At 45.2% G+C, this 18568-nt stretch overlaps 2 protein-coding genes and 2 long non-coding RNA genes across 5 annotated transcripts in view; 1 reads left to right on the forward strand and 3 right to left on the reverse strand.

The window, feature by feature from the left end:
- Positions 1–3592: 3592 nt before the first annotated feature.
- The window catches only part of LOC137522742 (uncharacterized), a 29474-nt gene continuing 14498 nt past the window's right edge, over positions 3593–18568 (reverse strand). The window contains exon 3 of the long non-coding RNA XR_011022425.1: positions 3593–3986. This is a non-coding gene — a long non-coding RNA (uncharacterized lncRNA). The remainder of the gene's footprint in view (positions 3987–18568) is intronic.
- Positions 3859–18568, forward strand: part of TMEM25 (transmembrane protein 25) — a 43181-nt gene continuing 28471 nt past the window's right edge. For both annotated transcript variants that reach the window (XM_068242802.1, XM_068242803.1), the window contains exon 1: positions 3859–4006. The gene's annotated coding sequence lies outside the window, so the exon portion shown is untranslated. The remainder of the gene's footprint in view (positions 4007–18568) is intronic.
- LOC137522740 (uncharacterized) lies at positions 7375–9424 on the reverse strand. The gene is made up of 2 exons (XM_068242801.1): positions 9262–9424; positions 7375–9024 (listed from the first exon to the last, which is right to left on the reverse strand). Exon 2 carries the CDS (start codon positions 8784–8786, stop codon positions 7974–7976), a length of 813 nt encoding a protein of 270 aa, XP_068098902.1. The 5' UTR covers positions 8787–9024; positions 9262–9424; the 3' UTR covers positions 7375–7973.
- LOC137521490 (uncharacterized) lies at positions 10953–17892 on the reverse strand. Its single transcript, XR_011022139.1, has 2 exons — positions 15457–17892; positions 10953–13337 (listed from the first exon to the last, which is right to left on the reverse strand). It is a non-coding gene; the product is annotated as an uncharacterized lncRNA (long non-coding RNA).

Raw genomic sequence — 18568 nt, forward strand, 5'->3', positions numbered from 1 at the left:
TTGGTCAGCTGAAACCTAAGCCATAGGAACACCTAATAGCCCACGTTGTATGGACAGTAGGTTGATAGTGCGCAGCTTCTGTGTGCAATATTGACTGAGTTTTGATTCAGCAGCACACCTCTGTAATTACATCCCGAGAGACATTTATCAGCTCATTTTTAATTTTTTTTTTTGGGGGGGGGGGGGGGGGGTCAATAGGATCCAGAGCCTTCTCTCGCCATAGAAAAAAAAAAAGCTTGTGAAAAAAATAATGCAACCAAATGGGAGTGTTTGTAACACACACGTGTTACTTCTGAATCGGATCAGTTAAAAATGGCGCACAGCGCCGATGTGTAAAAATGGCGCCCCATTAACTTGCATTGTTGGACGATATTTATCGTTTTTAAGGTTAAAAAATGGCGCAGACCTTCTGAACGTAATTTATCGTTTTAAAACTTGCTTTTTTTTTTTTGTCCTGCCTGAACGTTATCATTTTAATCCCTGCTTTGCTGTCATTTGGAAAATGTCTGCCCACCAACTTTAACGTCTACTAGCAAAGCACCCTTAAAAGCTAGAAACACCAAATTTGCAGGGGATGTTAAGAAAAACAGTGGGAACAAGAGTAAAAAAAAATTCTCTCATATCCCTTGCTTGAACGGGAAACAAAATGATGGAAGATCCACTTGACTCCAGTGAGAATTTACTATATACATTATGTAACATTTAACTTCAATGTATGCTTCTAAGGCAGAATTTTGTACAAAATAATTTTTGCTTTCAACAGATTTTTGCAAAAATAGATTTTTGTCTGCTCTCATGATTACCATCTTAAAGTCCAAAAACAGCGACTCCCTGCATTGTCCCCCTGCTTTGTCCCCCTGTCCTCCTTTGCTTCTCCCCATCCTCCTCCACTCCCCTGGTGAACAGTAATTGGCATTGGCACGTCTCTCACCTGACCCGAGGGAGCCCACGGGGATTACCACTTCCTCACTCTCCCCCTAGTGCTTGCTTCTGCTGATCGCGTCATTAGCCGACCAGAACTAGGGGGAGAGTGAGGAAGAGGAGAAGCAGCTGATCGCCGTAGCCTCCCTCGGGTCAGGTGAGAAAGGCACCGATGCCAATTACTGTTCACCGGGGGGTAGCAGAGGAGCACAGACGGGTCACACAAACGGGGGACACAAATGGAGTAGCAGATGGGGACACAAACGGAGGACACTAGTACACAGGACACCAAGGGGGGGCAGAGGAGAACACCAAGGGAGACAAAGGGCGACAAAAGACAAGGGGGATATAATAATTGGGGGGAGAACATCCGCAAGATGCCCCTGCACCATAGATGCACCAGGTTTAGTATATTTTTGTCCTCTAAACCTAGATGCGTCGTATGGTTGAGAGCGTCTTATAATCCGAAAAATACGGTAACCTAAAACTAGACCCCTATAGGAAGACATTAAGGGTCCAGGGATGGGGTGAGGAAAAGGAGAACCAAAGCTGTCTGCCAGTTTAAGTAAAACAATAATTCATAATAATATTAAATTACAAAAGGACTTCTGTTTATGTTTATTGAATTGATGAAAATAAGGGTAAAGGCCTAATTCATGCTCATGTTAGTTTAATGCATAGTGTGAGGAGCATATCACAATGCTTCACAAAGGTGATTTTGCAGCTATTTACCACCCATAACAAAAAGAATAAGGGCTGGAACTCACTAGAGCGATTTCTTTTTTTTTTAACGTTTAGTGAGTGTTGTATTTTATCGGTATAAACTGTGTATTTCCAGGTGTGCCTTAATGGAAAAGTATGTCTGGACATTTATGTTGCTATGAGAGATTTACAGTGAATCTAGTTGATCAGCTGGGGCCTTGCACAAAGCCTGTGTTTCATAAAGGACTTTTTACAACCACACACATCTGCATATGAGTAAATAACACAGCAAAGACAATGGCCTCTGACACTGACCCCAGCCCCCGCAAATGGCCATTGAGGAACTGGCTACCCAAGGTGAGAGGAAACTGAGTTATCTGGTTTGTCAACAATGGTCCATGGGATTAGCTACAAGTTCCTTCCCCCCCAGCTTCTAAGGGCAAACACAGAGGAGGAGTCTCTATACCTGTGGGATCCAGATATAAGACAATGCTTGAAAAGCTTCTCTCTCTCTTGGAATGCTGCTGCAATGGACTGTGAGATTGAAAGGGGCTCAGCTAATGCAAGTGTGTGACTGTGCATAGGGTATATAGAGCCATTATGTGAGACACATACTTTGTATGATCTAACTTGTACATATGTATAATTGTAAATAAACCCCTTTTATTTAACCCCTTTGAAACGACCTCAAGTGTCTGGTCATTAACCTAGAAATAAGTTAACATAGGCTAGAGTACATTCTACAGTGAGCGATTCAAAACGCTAGCGATTTCCCTAAATGCCAAATTCCACTGGAGCAATTGCGTTTAGCAAAATCGCAACCACAGGACAAGCAGCATTTTAGGAATGTTTGCATTTCAATGTAAAGTATATAAATGATGGCGTAATCGCTCCGAAATTGCTACACATAGCGATTTGAGTGCAATTATGAATTACTGTAAACTGCCAAAAAAAAATGATGATACATTGAAAGGACCAACAAAAATTTCAAATCGCTAATCGTAAATCGCTACACAATCGCTGGCAAAAAGCTTACATGAAATTGTTTACAAAACGCTACTTAAAAACGCTAGCAATTGCGATTTGTAGTGGGTTCCAGGCCTAAATCACAATCACTAGCATTAAATTAAAACTAACTTCAAAAGCACCAGGCAAACACAAACATTGCTAGAAAGAGCTCTCAGGCAAGGGTCAGGCAGGGAACACACTTGACTATTTTCGTGCATGTTTGCTGCACAAAAACTGAGAACTCATGTTAATCAATGGGCTAGCTCACACTTTATATGTTTTTGCCCGCAGACATTCTGCATGATGACTGCACATTTTGTCAGTTTTCTCTATCAATTACATCAGCTGCTGTGAAAAAATGCGCGCGTTTTCCTCCATAGAAACACACTTGGTGTGCAAAAAAAGTGCACAGAAAACTGAAAGACAAGTGTTTTCCCTGCCTCAGGGCTCGTTCACACTAGGGGCCTTTTCGGCCTTTTTTCAAGCGCAGGCGTTTTTTAAATTCACCCACAAAACGCTTGTGCAATGAATCTCTCTGAGAAGGTTCATATCAGCGCGGTTTGTGCACTGTGCCTGTATTATTTTGGGGGGCGATTTTGCCTCAATGGAAGGTATAGGAAAATGTAAACGCTCACAAAATCGTTTTGTGCAGCGATTGTGTTTGCGTTTTTAAGAATAAATACAATGTATTTATTCTTTTCCCGGTCAAAGATTTCACTTCCTGACTTGCATCAGGGAGTGAATTACAAAACTATTACGGAAAAGCGTTTAGAAGAGCACTTTTACCAGAAACACAGCGCGCAGTGGAGCGCCGGGAGGGGGGGAAAAAGTGCACAAAAACGCAAAACTTTTGGGTTTTTTGATTTGAGGTGTGAATGAGGCCTCGCAGTTGTTTCTGCAAAAACGCCAATAAAAAGCATACAAATGTAGCAAGTGTGACCCTACCTCAGTGATTGCGATTTTACAATTTTCATTTGGCCCTACTATGAAAAATCCAGGAAAATAAACAAGGATGTTTAGAATAGAAGCTGTTCTACAGTGATCTTCATTTTGTTTAGATTGAGCTTTTGAATGGTTACTGACTGCAATATTTCCTTCTGGCACATGCTATTCATACATTTTATTAGAAAGTCTTATTTGACATTTCACAGCGCTGTTTGCAGGTGCAAAGTAAACACTCTCTTGTGAAGGCTGCCCTCTGCTGGTCATCCAGGTGTATTTTCTTTTTTGTTTTGAACGCAGTATACTGCAGTGCATGATCAGGCCTAGAAAACCGATAACACTGCAGTACATCAGGAGGCTTGAAAGGTTTCTTTTGTAAATGCAATGCTCCCAAGGTAATTTTCAGCCTGGACCTGAAACAAAAGGAATCCAGGTGAGTTTACTAATCTTGTTTTAGTGATGCAGGGCTAATGTCATTTAAAGGATAACACACTTAGAATCCAGCAGCATGACACACGTAGAATCCAGCCTATTTAATAAGGGACTTCTAATTACTGTGACTGTACAGACTTCTGGATGTGGGAAGTAAGAGTGGCAGCAGGTGTGCAGTGTTGTTACATAGTGCTGTTATCCTGTGTAGTTAAAGTGATATCCCCTATTGTTATATTTAGGAAGTTTTACATAGAGCTGAGGCCAATAGCGTAGCTCCGGTGCTCTGGGCCCCAGTGCAAGTTTCTACATTGGGCCCCCTCAAGCACTCTGTACATATCAATCGATATAGGCCCCGTTCACACTTGCGGTTTTGCGAAAACCACACCGGATGTCCGGACCGCACCGGAGCCGGATCGGACCTGAACCGTACGGTTCCTGTCCGGATCCGGTCCGGATCCGGTCCGGTTGCATACGGTTTCCGTGCGGTATGAACACGGTTGCGGTCCGGATCCGGATTCTTAAAGAGATAACAACCTGTATAAATACCTGGGGTTCTGGGAGGTCAGCAGAAGCTCTGGGGTCATTGTTGGAGACAGCTGGACGTGTGGAGACCATCCTTGGATACAGAGACAGCAGTTGGGACCATGGATCCAGTCATTTTTTACGCTTATTACCTGGGAATTCTCTCCTTCCTGTTGTTTACCTACTACTATGTGGGGAGAAGGCGTGCTCCTCGCAGGAGATGGTGGGTGCACCCTCTACTAGCCAGGAGGCAGAGGAAGGGAGAGTTCCAGGCCCTCTACCGGGACCTCAGACGACACCCACAGAAGTTCTACAGCTACACTCGGATGTCTATTCCCCTGTAAGTATATAGGCCTAAATACACCAACCCCCACCATTCCTAAACACCCCACCCTCACCCCCACAACACCTCATCCCTGTATACCTAGCTAAACACACCACCCTGACCCCCACACCCCTGTATACCTAGCTATACACTACACCCCCACCCTCCACAACACTCCCAAACCTCTGTAAACACACCTCCCCCATCCTCCACCCAACACCTTGTCCCACAACATACTTTACAGCTTCTTCCTTTACATCTCCTGACAGGTTTGATACCCTTTTGGAGATGGTGAAGGATGACCTTAGGAAGAAGGATACCACGTTCAGGAGAGCAGTCACACCACAAGAACAACTACTCATCACACTGAGGTATGTAAAAACAAATTTTTTTATTGCAAAAACAACCACTTTCCAACATGGAAACATTCTTCCAACATGGAAGACAAAAAAATAACATATCTATGGTATAGCCCGGTCAGTTTTAAGGAACACCAACCACCAACTTTGTGCTGGAAGAGTTGCAGGGCATAGCTGCCCAAGTGTCTTTCGGGGACACCAGGCCCTAATAAATTGAAGTGCTTCAAAAACCTAACCACTGGCACAGGACCCTCTGAGCCATGGATGAAGGACACAGGTCAGTGAAAAGGCTAGGCCTCTCACCGACCAGTGTAGGTGTCCTTCATCCATGGTTTCAAGGGTCTTGTGCAAGTGGTTAGGAACAAGAACAAAGTGAGGAGCAAGAGGAACCGATGGCAGAGGAGCAGGACTACAGGTGCAGTGCAACAGGCACAAGGTTGTGACCCAGGTAGTGTCTTTCGGGGACACCAGGCCCTAAAATTGAAGTGCTTTAAAAACCTAACCACTGGCACATGACCCTCTGAGCCATGGATGAAGGACACAGGTCAGTGAAAAGGCTAGGCCTCTCACCGACCAGTCAAGGTGTCCTTCATCCATGGCTCCAAGGGTCTTGTGCAAGTGGTTAGGAACAAGAACAAAGTGAGGAGCAAGAGGAACCGATGGCAGAGGTGCATGACTACAGGTGCAGTGCAACAGGCACAAGGTTGTGACCCAGGTAGTGTCTTTCAGGGACACCAGGCCCTAAAATTGAAGTGCTTTAAAAACCTAACCACTGGCACAGGACCCTCTGAGCCATGGATGAAGGACACAGGTCAGTGAAAAGGCTAGGCCTCTCACCGACCAGTCAAGGTGTCCTTCATCCATGGTTCAAAGGGTCTTGTGCAAGTGGTTAGGAACAAGAACAAAGTGAGGAGCAAGAGGAACCGATGGCAGAGGTGCATGACTACAGGTGCAGTGCAACAGGCACAAGGTTGTGACCCAGGTAGTGTCTTTCGGGGACACCAGGCCCTAAAATTGAAGTGCTTTAAAAACCTAACCACTGGCACATGACCCTCTGAGCCATGGATGAAGGACACAGGTCAGTGAAAAGGCTAGGCCTCTCACCGACCAGTCAAGGTGTCCTTCATCCATGGATCCAAGGGTCTTGTGCAAGTGGTTAGGAACAAGAACAAAGTGAGGAGCAAGAGGAACCGATGGCAGAGGTGCATGACTACAGGTGCAGTGCAACAGGCACAAGGTTGTGACCCAGGTAGTGTCTTTCGGGGACACCAGGCCCTAAAATTGAAGTGCTTGTGCTTTAAAAACCTAACCACTGGCACATGACCCTCTGAGCCATGGATGAAGGACACAGGTCAGTGAAAAGGCTAGGCCTCTCACCGACCAGTCAAGGTGTCCTTCATCCATGGCTCCAAGGGTCTTGTGCAAGTGGTTAGGAACAAGAACAAAGTGAGGAGCAAGAGGAACCGATGGCAGAGGAGCATGACTACAGGTAGTGTCTTTTGGGGACAAAAGGCCCTAAATTATTAGTGCTTCAAAAACCTAACCACTGGCACAGGACCCTCTGAGCCATGGATGAAGGACACAGGTCAGTGAAAAGGCTAGGCCTCTCACCGACCAGTCAAGGTGTCCTTCATCCATGGTTCAAAGGGTCTTGTGCAAGTGGTTAGGAACAAGAACAAAGTGAGGAGCAAGAGGAACCGATGGCAGAGGTGCATGACTACAGGTGCAGTGCAACAGGCACAAGGTTGTGACCCAGGTAGTGTCTTTCGGGGACACCAGGCCCTAATAAATTGAAGTGCTTTAAAAACCTAACCACTGGCACATGACCCTCTGAGCCATGGATGAAGGACACAGGTCAGTGAAAAGGCTAGGCCTCTCACCGACCAGTCAAGGTGTCCTTCACCCATGGCTCCAAGGGTCTTGTGCAAGTGATTAGGAACAACAAAGTGAGGAGCAAGAGGAACCGATGGCAGAGGTGCATGACTACAGGTGCAGTGCAACAGGCACAAGGTTGTGACCCAGGTAGTGTCTTTCGGGGACACCAGGCCCTAATAAATTGAAGTGCTTTAAAAACCTAACCACTGGCACATGACCCTCTGAGCCATGGATGAAGGACACAGGTCAGTGAAAAGGCTAGGCCTCTCACCGACCAGTCAAGGTGTCCTTCACCCATGGCTCCAAGGGTCTTGTGCAAGTGATTAGGAACAACAAAGTAAGGAACAAGAGGAACCGATGGCAGAGGTGCATGAATACAGGTGCAGTGCAACAGGCACAAGGTTGTGACCCAGGTAGTGTCTTTCGGGGACACCAGGCCCTAATAAATTGAAGTGCTTTAAAAACCTAACCACTGGCACATGACCCTCTGAGCCATGGATGAAGGACACAGGTCAGTGAAAAGGCTAGGCCTCTCACCGACCAGTCAAGGTGTCCTTCACCCATGGCTCCAAGGGTCTTGTGCAAGTGATTAGGAACAACAAAGTAAGGAACAAGAGGAATCAAAGGGACAGGTGCATGACTACAGGTGCAGTGCAAAAGGCACAAGGTTGTGACCCAGGTAGTGTCTTTCGGGGACACCAGGCCCTAAAGTTCAAATCCAGCAAAACCAAAAGTTCCCTGACATGGTCATCTGAACACCTCTGAACCTTGGTTGAAGGAGATGGGGCAGGGAAAAGGTTGGGCTAAAAAGCCCTGTGATGGTATCCTTCCTCCGAGGATCGGAGGTATTCAGAGGAGCATGTCCAGGAACAATTTGACTTTTTTTTTCAAATTGTATCGGCACCACTACTAGAAAAGGTGGGAGTTGCTGCCTGGAAATCTGGACTCTCTTGGGTGCTGGTCGTGGATGAGCTGGACCCTGACAGCGGTGGCCCATATTGACTGCCTCTGTAGCCGGTGTACATCTGTGATGATTGCCAGGTGGGCACCGCTGTTGGTTGTGGGGGTCTAAAAATTGGTGGTTGCAATAATGGCGTGTCCATGTGCTGTTTGATCACCTCCAGCAAAGTGGAATGGCACGCCATCAAGTTTTGGGAAGGCACCTTTTCCAAATATGGTATTAGAGACATCACAGTGTGAAAACACGGGTGTGCCTGCAATTTCAGTAGTTGCTTGCTTTGTTGATGCATTTGCTGCATCATGTTCTGCAGCTGGCCCACCGACTGATGATGCTGCGCACGCAGTTGGTCGATTTCTCCTCTGTGCATCTCATGCATCATTTTAAGCTCGTCCCTGTAGTGCCCATGTACAGCGTCGAGCTCACATTGCAGTGAAGTGATGTGGGACTTGTACTGCTCCATGATATGGCCCCTGTCCTCATCTTGCAACTGCCGGGTTATGAGAGTTTGGTGGCTCTGAAGAATCCCGAGAAGTCCGGAGACAGCCCCGGACATCTCGGACTCTGTCTCTCTCCTTGTTGGGGGGAGGGTACCTCGACGCCTCACTGGTGTGGTGGTCCTCACTGGTGGTGTGGCAGCATCTTCCCGTCCTCTGGCCTGTGTCGGGGTTGCCCTGCGCGCTGGTTGTGCTGCAGTCTCTCGGTGCTCCTCACTTTGTTCTTGTTCCCCGGGAGCTTCCATAGCGGTCGATTGTGGAGGTGCAGCTTCATCCACACTCGGTCCTGCAACCTCAACATCCAAGCTCTCTTCTCCCAAGTCATCATCAAAGGAGAGAGCTGGGATAGCTAAGGACTCCCTCCTCCTACTCCTCTCCTCGGGGACATAGGTTACATCGGCGACGTCATCATCCACCAAGCTCTCCTCACTGCTGAACCGTGCCTCCTGGGTCGGTTCCTCTTGCTCCAAATTGTCTTCAGTCCTGTAGATAAAAACAATATTTATTGGTGTGCCAAACAGCATGTGGCGTCAATTCACAGAGCTAGCAAACACTAGCAAACACTTTATCAACCGTTTCTACCAAACATTTGATAAAGCTTGTGAGAAAAGTTCGCTAGCCATGGGAATTGAGGCCAGTTTATAGCAATACATGGCCGAAGTCATGGTAGTTGTCTGCTAAAATGAGCTCTCAGTTCCTGCCCACAGTAGTGGTACTTACAGTCTAGGTTCCAGGCTTGCATTGATGAAAGACAATTGCTTGGCAAATTGGTAGTCTTTTTGTCGCTTTCCCCCGCCACTGCCACTTCGTTCGGCAAGTTTTTTCTTCCGTAGCCATTTCACGTATGCATCACGTATATTGCGCCACCTTGTCTTGAACCTTTCTCCTGTAACGACATGAAAAATTGATTTCGATTATTTCTCTTGTAGGTACATCGCAACTGGACAAACATATACATCGCTACATGTCACATTTCGTATTGGGAAGAGCACGGTGGCAGGCATCGTCGTGAGGACTTCGAGGATCCTTTGGACGCGACTGAGGGCCAGATACATGCCTGTGCCGGACACCACGAAATGGGAGGAGATCGCCCAGGGCTTCTGGACCGAGTGCAAGTTTCCTAATTGTGTTGGCACACTGGATGGGAAACACATCCGGATTCAGAAACCCGTGGGGAGTGGCAGCCATTATTTCAACTATAAAAAATACTTCAGCATTGTTCTAATGGCAGTGGCAGATGCGGACTACAAGTTTGTGTACATGGACGTGGGGTCGTACGGTAGTTCCAATGACTCTGGAATTTTCCAGCGTACGACCCTTTGCCGGCTGATGGAGGAAGGCAGACTGCGTCTCCCCCGTGACAGACCCTGGCCTGGGACAAGGGCACCAGCCTACCCCTATGTGTTTGTGGGGGACGAGGCCTTCGCCCTGTCCGACCATGTAATGCGTCCGTACCCAGACAGGGGACTTGATGCCAGCCAGCTACACTTCAATGCTCGGTTGAGCCGTGCAAGGAGAATGGTGGAGTGCACATTTGGGATCCTGGTGTCAAAGTGGAGGGTGTTCCACACGCCCATGCTGCTGAAACCGGGCAACGCAGTTGTCGTGGTGAAGGCAGCATGCATCCTCCACAACTTTGTGCGGCAGGAGGAAAGAGAGACTCCGGAACCCCCGAATGTGCTTCCACTAATGCCCCTGCGGAGGTATGCAACCAGGCCAAGGGTAGTGTCACTGCGGAACAGGGACCAACTGAGACTTTATTTTACCACACCACCAGGACGAGGGTGAATGTTTGGTTTTTAATGTTTTGTTGAAATGTGTTTATTTTGGAGTTTCAAGTTTTTAAGTGATTTTAAATGTCTTAATTTTTTACAATAAATTGATGTTTAATAATTGGTCATTGTGTATGTTTTATGTGCACAGGTGGGGTACATCGCAGGTGGGTGGGAGACATCACAGGTGGGTGGGATACAGCACAGGTGGGGTACATCACAGGTGGGGTACAGGTGGGTGGGATACATCACAGGTGGGTGGGATACATCACAGGTGGGGTACAGGTGGGTGGGATACAGCACAGGTGGGGTACAGGTGGGTGGGATACATCACAGGTGGGGTACAGGTGGGTGGGATACATCACAGGTGGGGTACAGGTGGGTGGGATACATCACAGGTGGGTGGGATACATCACAGGTGGGTGGGATACATCACAGGTGGGGTACAGGTGGGTGGGATACAGCACAGGTGGGGTACAGGTGGGTGGGATACATCACAGGTGGGTGGGAGACATCACAGGTGGGTGGGATACATCACAGGTGGGTGGGATTGTAATGCTATGTTTTTGGCGTTGCTAAGGCCTCACACTCGACTCACACTAGCACACAGACTAGGTAAATACATAGCTTACGACTTCACACTGTATTAGGATATTTATTCAATTATTTACATTATTTACAGGTATAGCAGTGAATCATGGATAAGTAATAGAGTAAAGAATCAATACATTACCGGATATTGCATCATCACTCCGTATCGGGGGACCAGCGATCGTCAGGAGGCAGCGCATACACAACATCACACAACTCGTCAGTAGTGGAGAGTCCCATCAGAGCAAGGGAAATCTCTCTTTCTTATACTCATAGCTCCACCCATTTTCCCTATTGCATCCTGGGGATGCTCAGGCATGAGCCTTGCTATGATTGGATGACTTATAGTCAATATTCTCATGAACAGGACTAGTTCTGGTTAAGTCCCGTGTGAACGTGCAATTCCTGAAACAGTTAATTCAGGGTTACGCGCTTATTGCAACACAATGTTATATAACCATATCACGTGCCACGCATGCTCAGTACTTGTTTGCAGAGGGTATAGTCGACCATCAGCCTATCCACAACTTGGAAGTATGATTCATCCCTCATGCCCACTGCGTGACCGCAGCGCACAGCCGTATGTTTTTATAACTTGCAGTAACCTTGTGTTCTTGCCAATGATTTTCTATGGAGAATGGTCCATCACTACTAAAAGATGCAAAATATGTCCTCTCTACCTACTGACTAGCTTGCTAATGTGTTTCTTACCTAACAGCCAGTCATTCACACAGACTCTTCAGACTTGTATCACATTCGGTCCTTAGTGATGACCATTAACATATGAAACCATGACAACTTTTTTCCCTTACAACAGATCCCATATGCCACATACCAGTTCCATCTGGATAGGATAACTATAACAATCATTACAATCAAAAATAGGATGAACTATCCACTTCATCATTGTTTCTGCTGATGGCGAATAACCCATAAATACATCCCACCAGTGGTGAGAGGTGGCATCTGCTATGGCAGAGCCCACTTTAACAATTTTGTTTGCAATCACGGTAGTACTGAGCTGGTGTACGATTATACTTCTATTCAACTTTTTAATAGCACTTTTTCACTTCCGTTAGATTTTTCAACAATCCGCTTTAGTTTAGTCAGGTTTAGATCCCAATTGGGAACTTCCAAACCTTGGCCTTGCCAGGAAACCTTTGTAGTTAACGCTATATCGGGCATCAACATAAAAGTTTCATTTTCCCATTGGAATACAGTGATATTGTGTATGCATCCTGCAAAAGGCACCCTCATTTTAGGGACCACCTGACGATCTGTCACTATACATACCACTTGAGGTGTTATTTCCACCATCCGGCGGTATGTTATAGGCATTATGGTCCACCCACATTTGTTTACAGTGTTCTGTAACAAACAAGGTTCATATACAGTAGACTGTAACTTACATATTTTACTGTTTAAAGTATTATCACAAAAAGTCAAATCATGTGTTCTGTTGCTGTCATCAATAACCTGTCCATAAAACGTAGGTACCCAGAAGTGCTGATCACCTTCTGGCCCAATTAATAATGGCAAAATAACATACTTACATATTATACTACTTTTAGTAACATTGTAAAGTGTTAATTGTCCCATGCAAAGTGTATCATTGCACATCACTTTAGGTGCTTTGATATCTATCCAGTGATCAGTTCTTATCATGGAACTGAACACGGTCCTCCAAACCTCCTCACATCCAGTCAACAACATAGTTTGAAATAACCCTTTCTGTTGTTGATGTTGTAAGGTTTGCATGGAACAGATAGTCCAGTTTACAATTCTAGTTATATCAACATCTGTTTCATACATAACAGAGGCACTTGCGTTAATTAAGTCAAGCAAATCATCATCTATTTTAGCTTGTAATTTTAAATGGCGCCCATATAGTTGGCATCTATTTAGCTTGTAAAGTTAAGACATCATTTATTTTACTTCCAGCGTTATGCAATCTATTTGCTAATGTTTCAATATCAAGACTATTAAGAGTTCCAGTCAATGTCCCATATCCTCCTAACAAAGTGTCATACCACTCTCTCCATATTTAGTGTGGTTTAGAACAGTTTATGGCAGCTGGAAACGTGCATGAATCACAGTCCTTTAGGCATGTTGCCCCACCTTTGCACAAGTGGAAGGTAGTCTCTTTATATGCCCAGGGTCCACTTTAGCATCCATCATATCCACAAATATCAAAGTAGGCCCCACCGAGACATGTTCCATTGAAAGTAGCATTGAGAACGTCACATGCTTGCCTAGCATTACAGGTAAAGTTTCTCTGTAGACAACCCTTGGTTTTATTTCCCCACACGAAAGTCACTGTGGATCGCCTGTATCGGTTACTCGAATACCTGAAGTCCATGCATTAACGCCACAGCTTTCCAACCACACGATACCAAGGATTCCAAGGACAATGCCATAGACATGGAGATCAATCTGCAAAAAAAACCCAAACAAGTGTGACTTATTCTTGCAAATAACATTTTTCCTGTGGGATATATTCCCACTTTTCCTGTTCTGGCCTCATTACCAGCAGAGTTCGGTCCTTGCTTACTGCAATCACATCTGCTGGAGGAGGCGGTCCTTGGGGATTCTGACCCACATTTTAGCTCCAACCTTTACTGTATTAGTAGAACCAAAATATTCATCACCCTTTACTGATGGGCTTCCCTCTCTACAAATAAAGGAATTAGGGTCCCTCTACACTTAATCAGCTGCTGTTAACTGTAATCAAAAAATAACAACTGATGTACAGTCCAGCGTCCGTGTCCCCCTATGGCCTCTTTCACACCATACACTGAAAAAACATTGAAATCTTTTCACAGTGCATTGCCATTGGGGAAAAAACAACAACAACAAAAAACAAGAAAAAACAAACAACAACAAAATTGTATGCGTACTACTACTAATGCATACCAGCGCATCAAGTGTAAAAGGGCCCTCAGGAGAACCTGGGCTATACAACTCTTTGGCCTGTGTATACACAGTGTCCTCCCCTAAAAACTTTAACCCATCCTCTCTCCTCTTCCAATAATTAACTCACTATTTCCCAGGTTAATCATGATCACTTTAATTTATTCTTGATAGTCGGAGTCAATTACTCCTCCTATTACTATAGCTCCTTTCTGAGCAAAACTGAATTGGGTAGCTATTTGCCCATAATGTTAGTCAGGTATTTTACATCCTATACCTGTGGGAATGGTTGTAACCTGTGAGGGGTTAATGATAACAACTTCTAAAGCATGCAAATCCAACCCAGCTGATACAGGTTTTCCCCTATATGGAGCTACCGCATCCTTATGCATTTTTCAATAAGAAATCGTTTCTACTTTAACCACCCCACCAGCTAGTTTCTGGTATAAACAAAAATCTGTCATCTTCACAGTTTGTTTGTATTATTCTAAACTAGCATATGCATACATTCTAGCATCTTTAACAGAGGTATTCTTAAACATATAATACACTATATCAGTAAGGTCTCAAAGCAAACTTCATACAATTCATTAGAAACAACTCAATTCACACTTCATCATCAACACATTCTGCCACTTCACGCCATTCAGCTAATCAGTACAACATTCAACCCTAGAGAAACCAGACATTTCTCTGCAAGACAAACAAATCTCATTTAGTAACTAATGACCTTAGCCCGTTTAAAAAAAAAACAAGCTAGGCCTTTCGCTGCGCATGCATGTGCCCGCTGTGCACATGCACCCGCCACGCGCGTGCCCTCATACACCGTTGCGCACACGCTAGCCGCCTCTGGCCCTATCCTCCCTCAACTTTTCCCCTGTGTTTCTGCGCCCCTCCCTGCACATGTGCAGTGCTAAAAAAAACAAAACAAAACTCTGAATAGACGCAGAGACACTGGCATATTATATAAAAAGGTTTTCCAGTCTAATTACGCAATATTTTCATTCTACATTGCCATAATAGACTTCACAATTCTATTTCTTTCACACGGTCTCATCTAATCTAGCTTTCTTAGCTCAACAGGTAAACAATTTCACTCCTGCACAATTATAGCTAGAAACCAGGGGAAAAATTGCTGGCAGAGATGTCACCGTGACACCATAATCACATTTAACCCTGTAACCCAAAAAAAAAAAAAAATGAGCATTTGCAGGGATTTGGAAGTTCTAGCAAAACCCAGCACAACGCACAGTGCTGCACCAAACACACAACGCACACACACACAAGAAAGTTGCTTTACTATTTCTCACCTCTTTAACCATTTATTTTATCAAACAAGACGCATATCCCATGAAGTAAGAGTTAAAGGTCAATATTTTTTTTACAGCATGTACTCCTGAATGAAAAAAAATAATGCTTGCCAAGCACCCCCAGTTGAGGAGAGCAGCATCTCAAACACTCACTGGCTCACACACATTCCCTAGGAGCACTCACCTCCCGTGCACAAATGCATTTTTTTTTAAAAAACATTCCTCTATGCATTCAATTAAACAAAAACCAGACATATGAATACACGATTAATCAGGACTCGCTATAACGGATTCACCATATAAAACATTCACTAGAAACAACGTTAACCCACCTGTCTTGTCCAGATTATATTACCATTTCAATTCTGCCAGTGCAGTCAGATACTGTCACTTTAAGGAATTTGCTTTACAAGTTTAAACACAGCACTCCAAGATTATACTCCGAAATCTACCAACAAAGACACAGACTGTATTAAAAACCGTAGTAGTAAAAGCTGAGATTCACTGTCAGGTTACTCTCTGCCCCTTTTTCCCATCCATATTTTATCATTAAAAATATGGGGTTTTCCTTAAGAGGGACAAAAACAGCAGTAACAACCTAAAGAAAGTTCCCAGCTATTCCTAATCTTTTCAAATGGAACAAAATACATTTGTGCTAAACACTTCCAATTCCAGTTCAATGCACATTGTCCTATTTCTTGTGCAATGATCAGTGGCAGAGTTTGGCTTCCTTTTATTTACAGAAGCTCCCTGCTCCACTGATAACAATCCAAAATGTGTCATCACAGGAGCCTCTTCCCCAGCTACTTCCTCCAGTACATTTATTTTACCAGCTGCAGATTCTGTTACATGTTGGTATTTATCTGCAGCTGCCTGTGATGACACTTGTGCAACTATCACTCTGTCATCCTACTCTAGTTCCTTTTTCTAACAGGACTACCCTTTTCCCAACAGGAATACCCTCAAGTAAAGTAACAACATTGAGGGATTCTGATTCTTTCAACTTACACAATCTTTGTTGAAGCTTTCTATAAGCTGTCAACAACTATGCCGCCCGAGAGCGACATCATGCCCCGCCTTAACAGGGCCCCCCTCTAGAGTCTTATCTACATCTAGAGAGAGCAACAACATCACCCGCTTCAACGGGGAACCCCCCCTAGAGTCTTATCTACATCTAGAGAGAGCAACAACATCACCCGCTTTAACGGGGAACCCCCCCTAGAGTTTTATCTACATCTAGAGAGAGCAACAACATCACCCGCTTTAACAGGGAACCACTATATTCCAGCATCAGGCAGCGTCCCTCAACCTTAAGTTGAGCCTGTTCCGCCTTTTCTTGATCCTGGAACGCCTTCTGCAATCGCTTGTGCACACCACGATATACAGAGGCCAACACCCAGCTACTTCTAGCTGGGGTAACTGCATCACCTACCTTGGCAGGGAGTTTCTCAAGTACTTGAACTAAATCAACCGGTTCTGATTCTTTCAACTGCTTATCCCACGATTCTGCCAACCCATGGCTAGCTAATTCCACTTCTATAATATTATACGGAGACTCGGTCCAGCCGGGGATCTCCGCAGGTTCTTTTGGGCATTTGGCCTTTTTCTTAAACATATTGCCTTACTTTTGGCACACTGCCAACTGGGCGTGGTTTTGACCAGAGGTGCCCCTCAACTTCTAGACACCAATGGTCAAACTTCCCACAGGTAAATTTTGCTTAGTTCAAAAGATATCTTGACTTGAAACTAAGTGGGAGGAGCTACTGACTCCAAACTTTGCCCACACCTGTAATCTGTCCTAAGATATATACATGTCAAGTATCAAGTCAATATACCATACAGGGGCAATTTTACAAAGATTTATATTAATTGCCCCACTAACTGGCAAAATGCCAAATTTTGCAAAATTACACCCAGAGACCCACAGAATCATAGGCAATATATTTCAGAGGTCAAAAGTCATCCTCGTCGCCATTTATGTAATGCTATGTTTTTGGCGTTGCTAAGGCCTCACACTCGACTCACACTAGCACACAGACTAGGTAAATACATAGCTTACGACTTCACACTGTATTAGGATATTTATTCAATTATTTACATTATTTACAGGTATAGCAGTGAATCATGGATAAGTAATAGAGTAAAGAATCAATACATTACCGGATATTGCATCATCACTCCGTATCGGGGGACCAGCGATCGTCAGGAGGCAGCGCATACACAACATCACACAACTCGTCAGTAGTGGAGAGTCCCATCAGAGCAAGGGAAATCTCTCTTTCTTATACTCATAGCTCCACCCATTTTCCCTATTGCATCCTGGGGATGCTCAGGCATGAGCCTTGCTATGATTGGATGACTTATAGTCAATATTCTCATGAACAGGACTAGTTCTGGTTAAGTCCCGTGTGAACGTGCAATTCCTGAAACAGTTAATTCAGGGTTACGCGCTTATTGCAACACAATGTTATATAACCATATCACGTGCCACGCATGCTCAGTACTTGTTTGCAGAGGGTATAGTCGACCATCAGCCTATCCACAACTTGGAAGTATGATTCATCCCTCATGCCCACTGCGTGACCGCAGCGCACAGCCGTATGTTTTTATAACTTGCAGTAACCTTGTGTTCTTGCCAATGATTTTCTATGGAGAATGGTCCATCACTACTAAAAGATGCAAAATATGTCCTCTCTACCTACTGACTAGCTTGCTAATGTGTTTCTTACCTAACAGCCAGTCATTCACACAGACTCTTCAGACTTGTATCACAGGGATACATCACAGGTGGGGTACAGGTGGGTGGGATACAGCACAGGTGGGGTACAGGTGGGTGGGATACATCACAGGTGGGGTACAGGTGGGTGGGATACATCACAGGTGGGGTACAGGTGGGTGGGATACATCACAGGTGGGTGGGATACATCGCAGGTGGGTGGGATACATCACAGGTGGGGTACAGGTGGGTGGGATACATCACAGGTGGGGTACAGGTGGGTGGGATACATCACAGGTGGGTGGGATACATCACAGGTGGGGTACAGGTGGGTGGGATACATCACAGGTGGGGTACAGGTGGGTGGGATACATCACAGGTGGGTGGGATACATCACAGGTGGGGTACAGGTGGGTGGGGAAAAGGTGGGTGGGCCACGGGTGGGTGGGCAACACGTGGGTGACACAAATCCATAGCAAAAGTGGAATACATCACAAGCTAAACCACAAGACCCCCCAAAAACTTCTAGTCAACATACCCTCTGTGCCTTGCTGTCTCTTGCTCAAGTGCTCAAAGTCCTCCACATACAGCTTGGCAATTTTTTTCCACAGGCCTCTGCATTTTTTGATGTTGCTGTGGTCCGCATCCCCCTTGTCCCACAGGGCTGGTACCTGCTGCACCTGTAGGATGAGGTCTTCTGATGTGTAGGGCCTCACCCCCTCGCTATC

This window comes from Hyperolius riggenbachi, chromosome 6, assembly GCF_040937935.1.
Source record: "Hyperolius riggenbachi isolate aHypRig1 chromosome 6, aHypRig1.pri, whole genome shotgun sequence".
Lineage (NCBI taxonomy): Eukaryota > Metazoa > Chordata > Amphibia > Anura > Hyperoliidae > Hyperolius > Hyperolius riggenbachi.

What these genes read in the sequence shown, in the direction of transcription:
- LOC137522740 (XM_068242801.1), bottom strand. Translation starts at nt 8,786, where the DNA reads ATGGAAGCTCCCGGGGAACAAGAACAAAGTGAGGAGCACCGAGAGACT.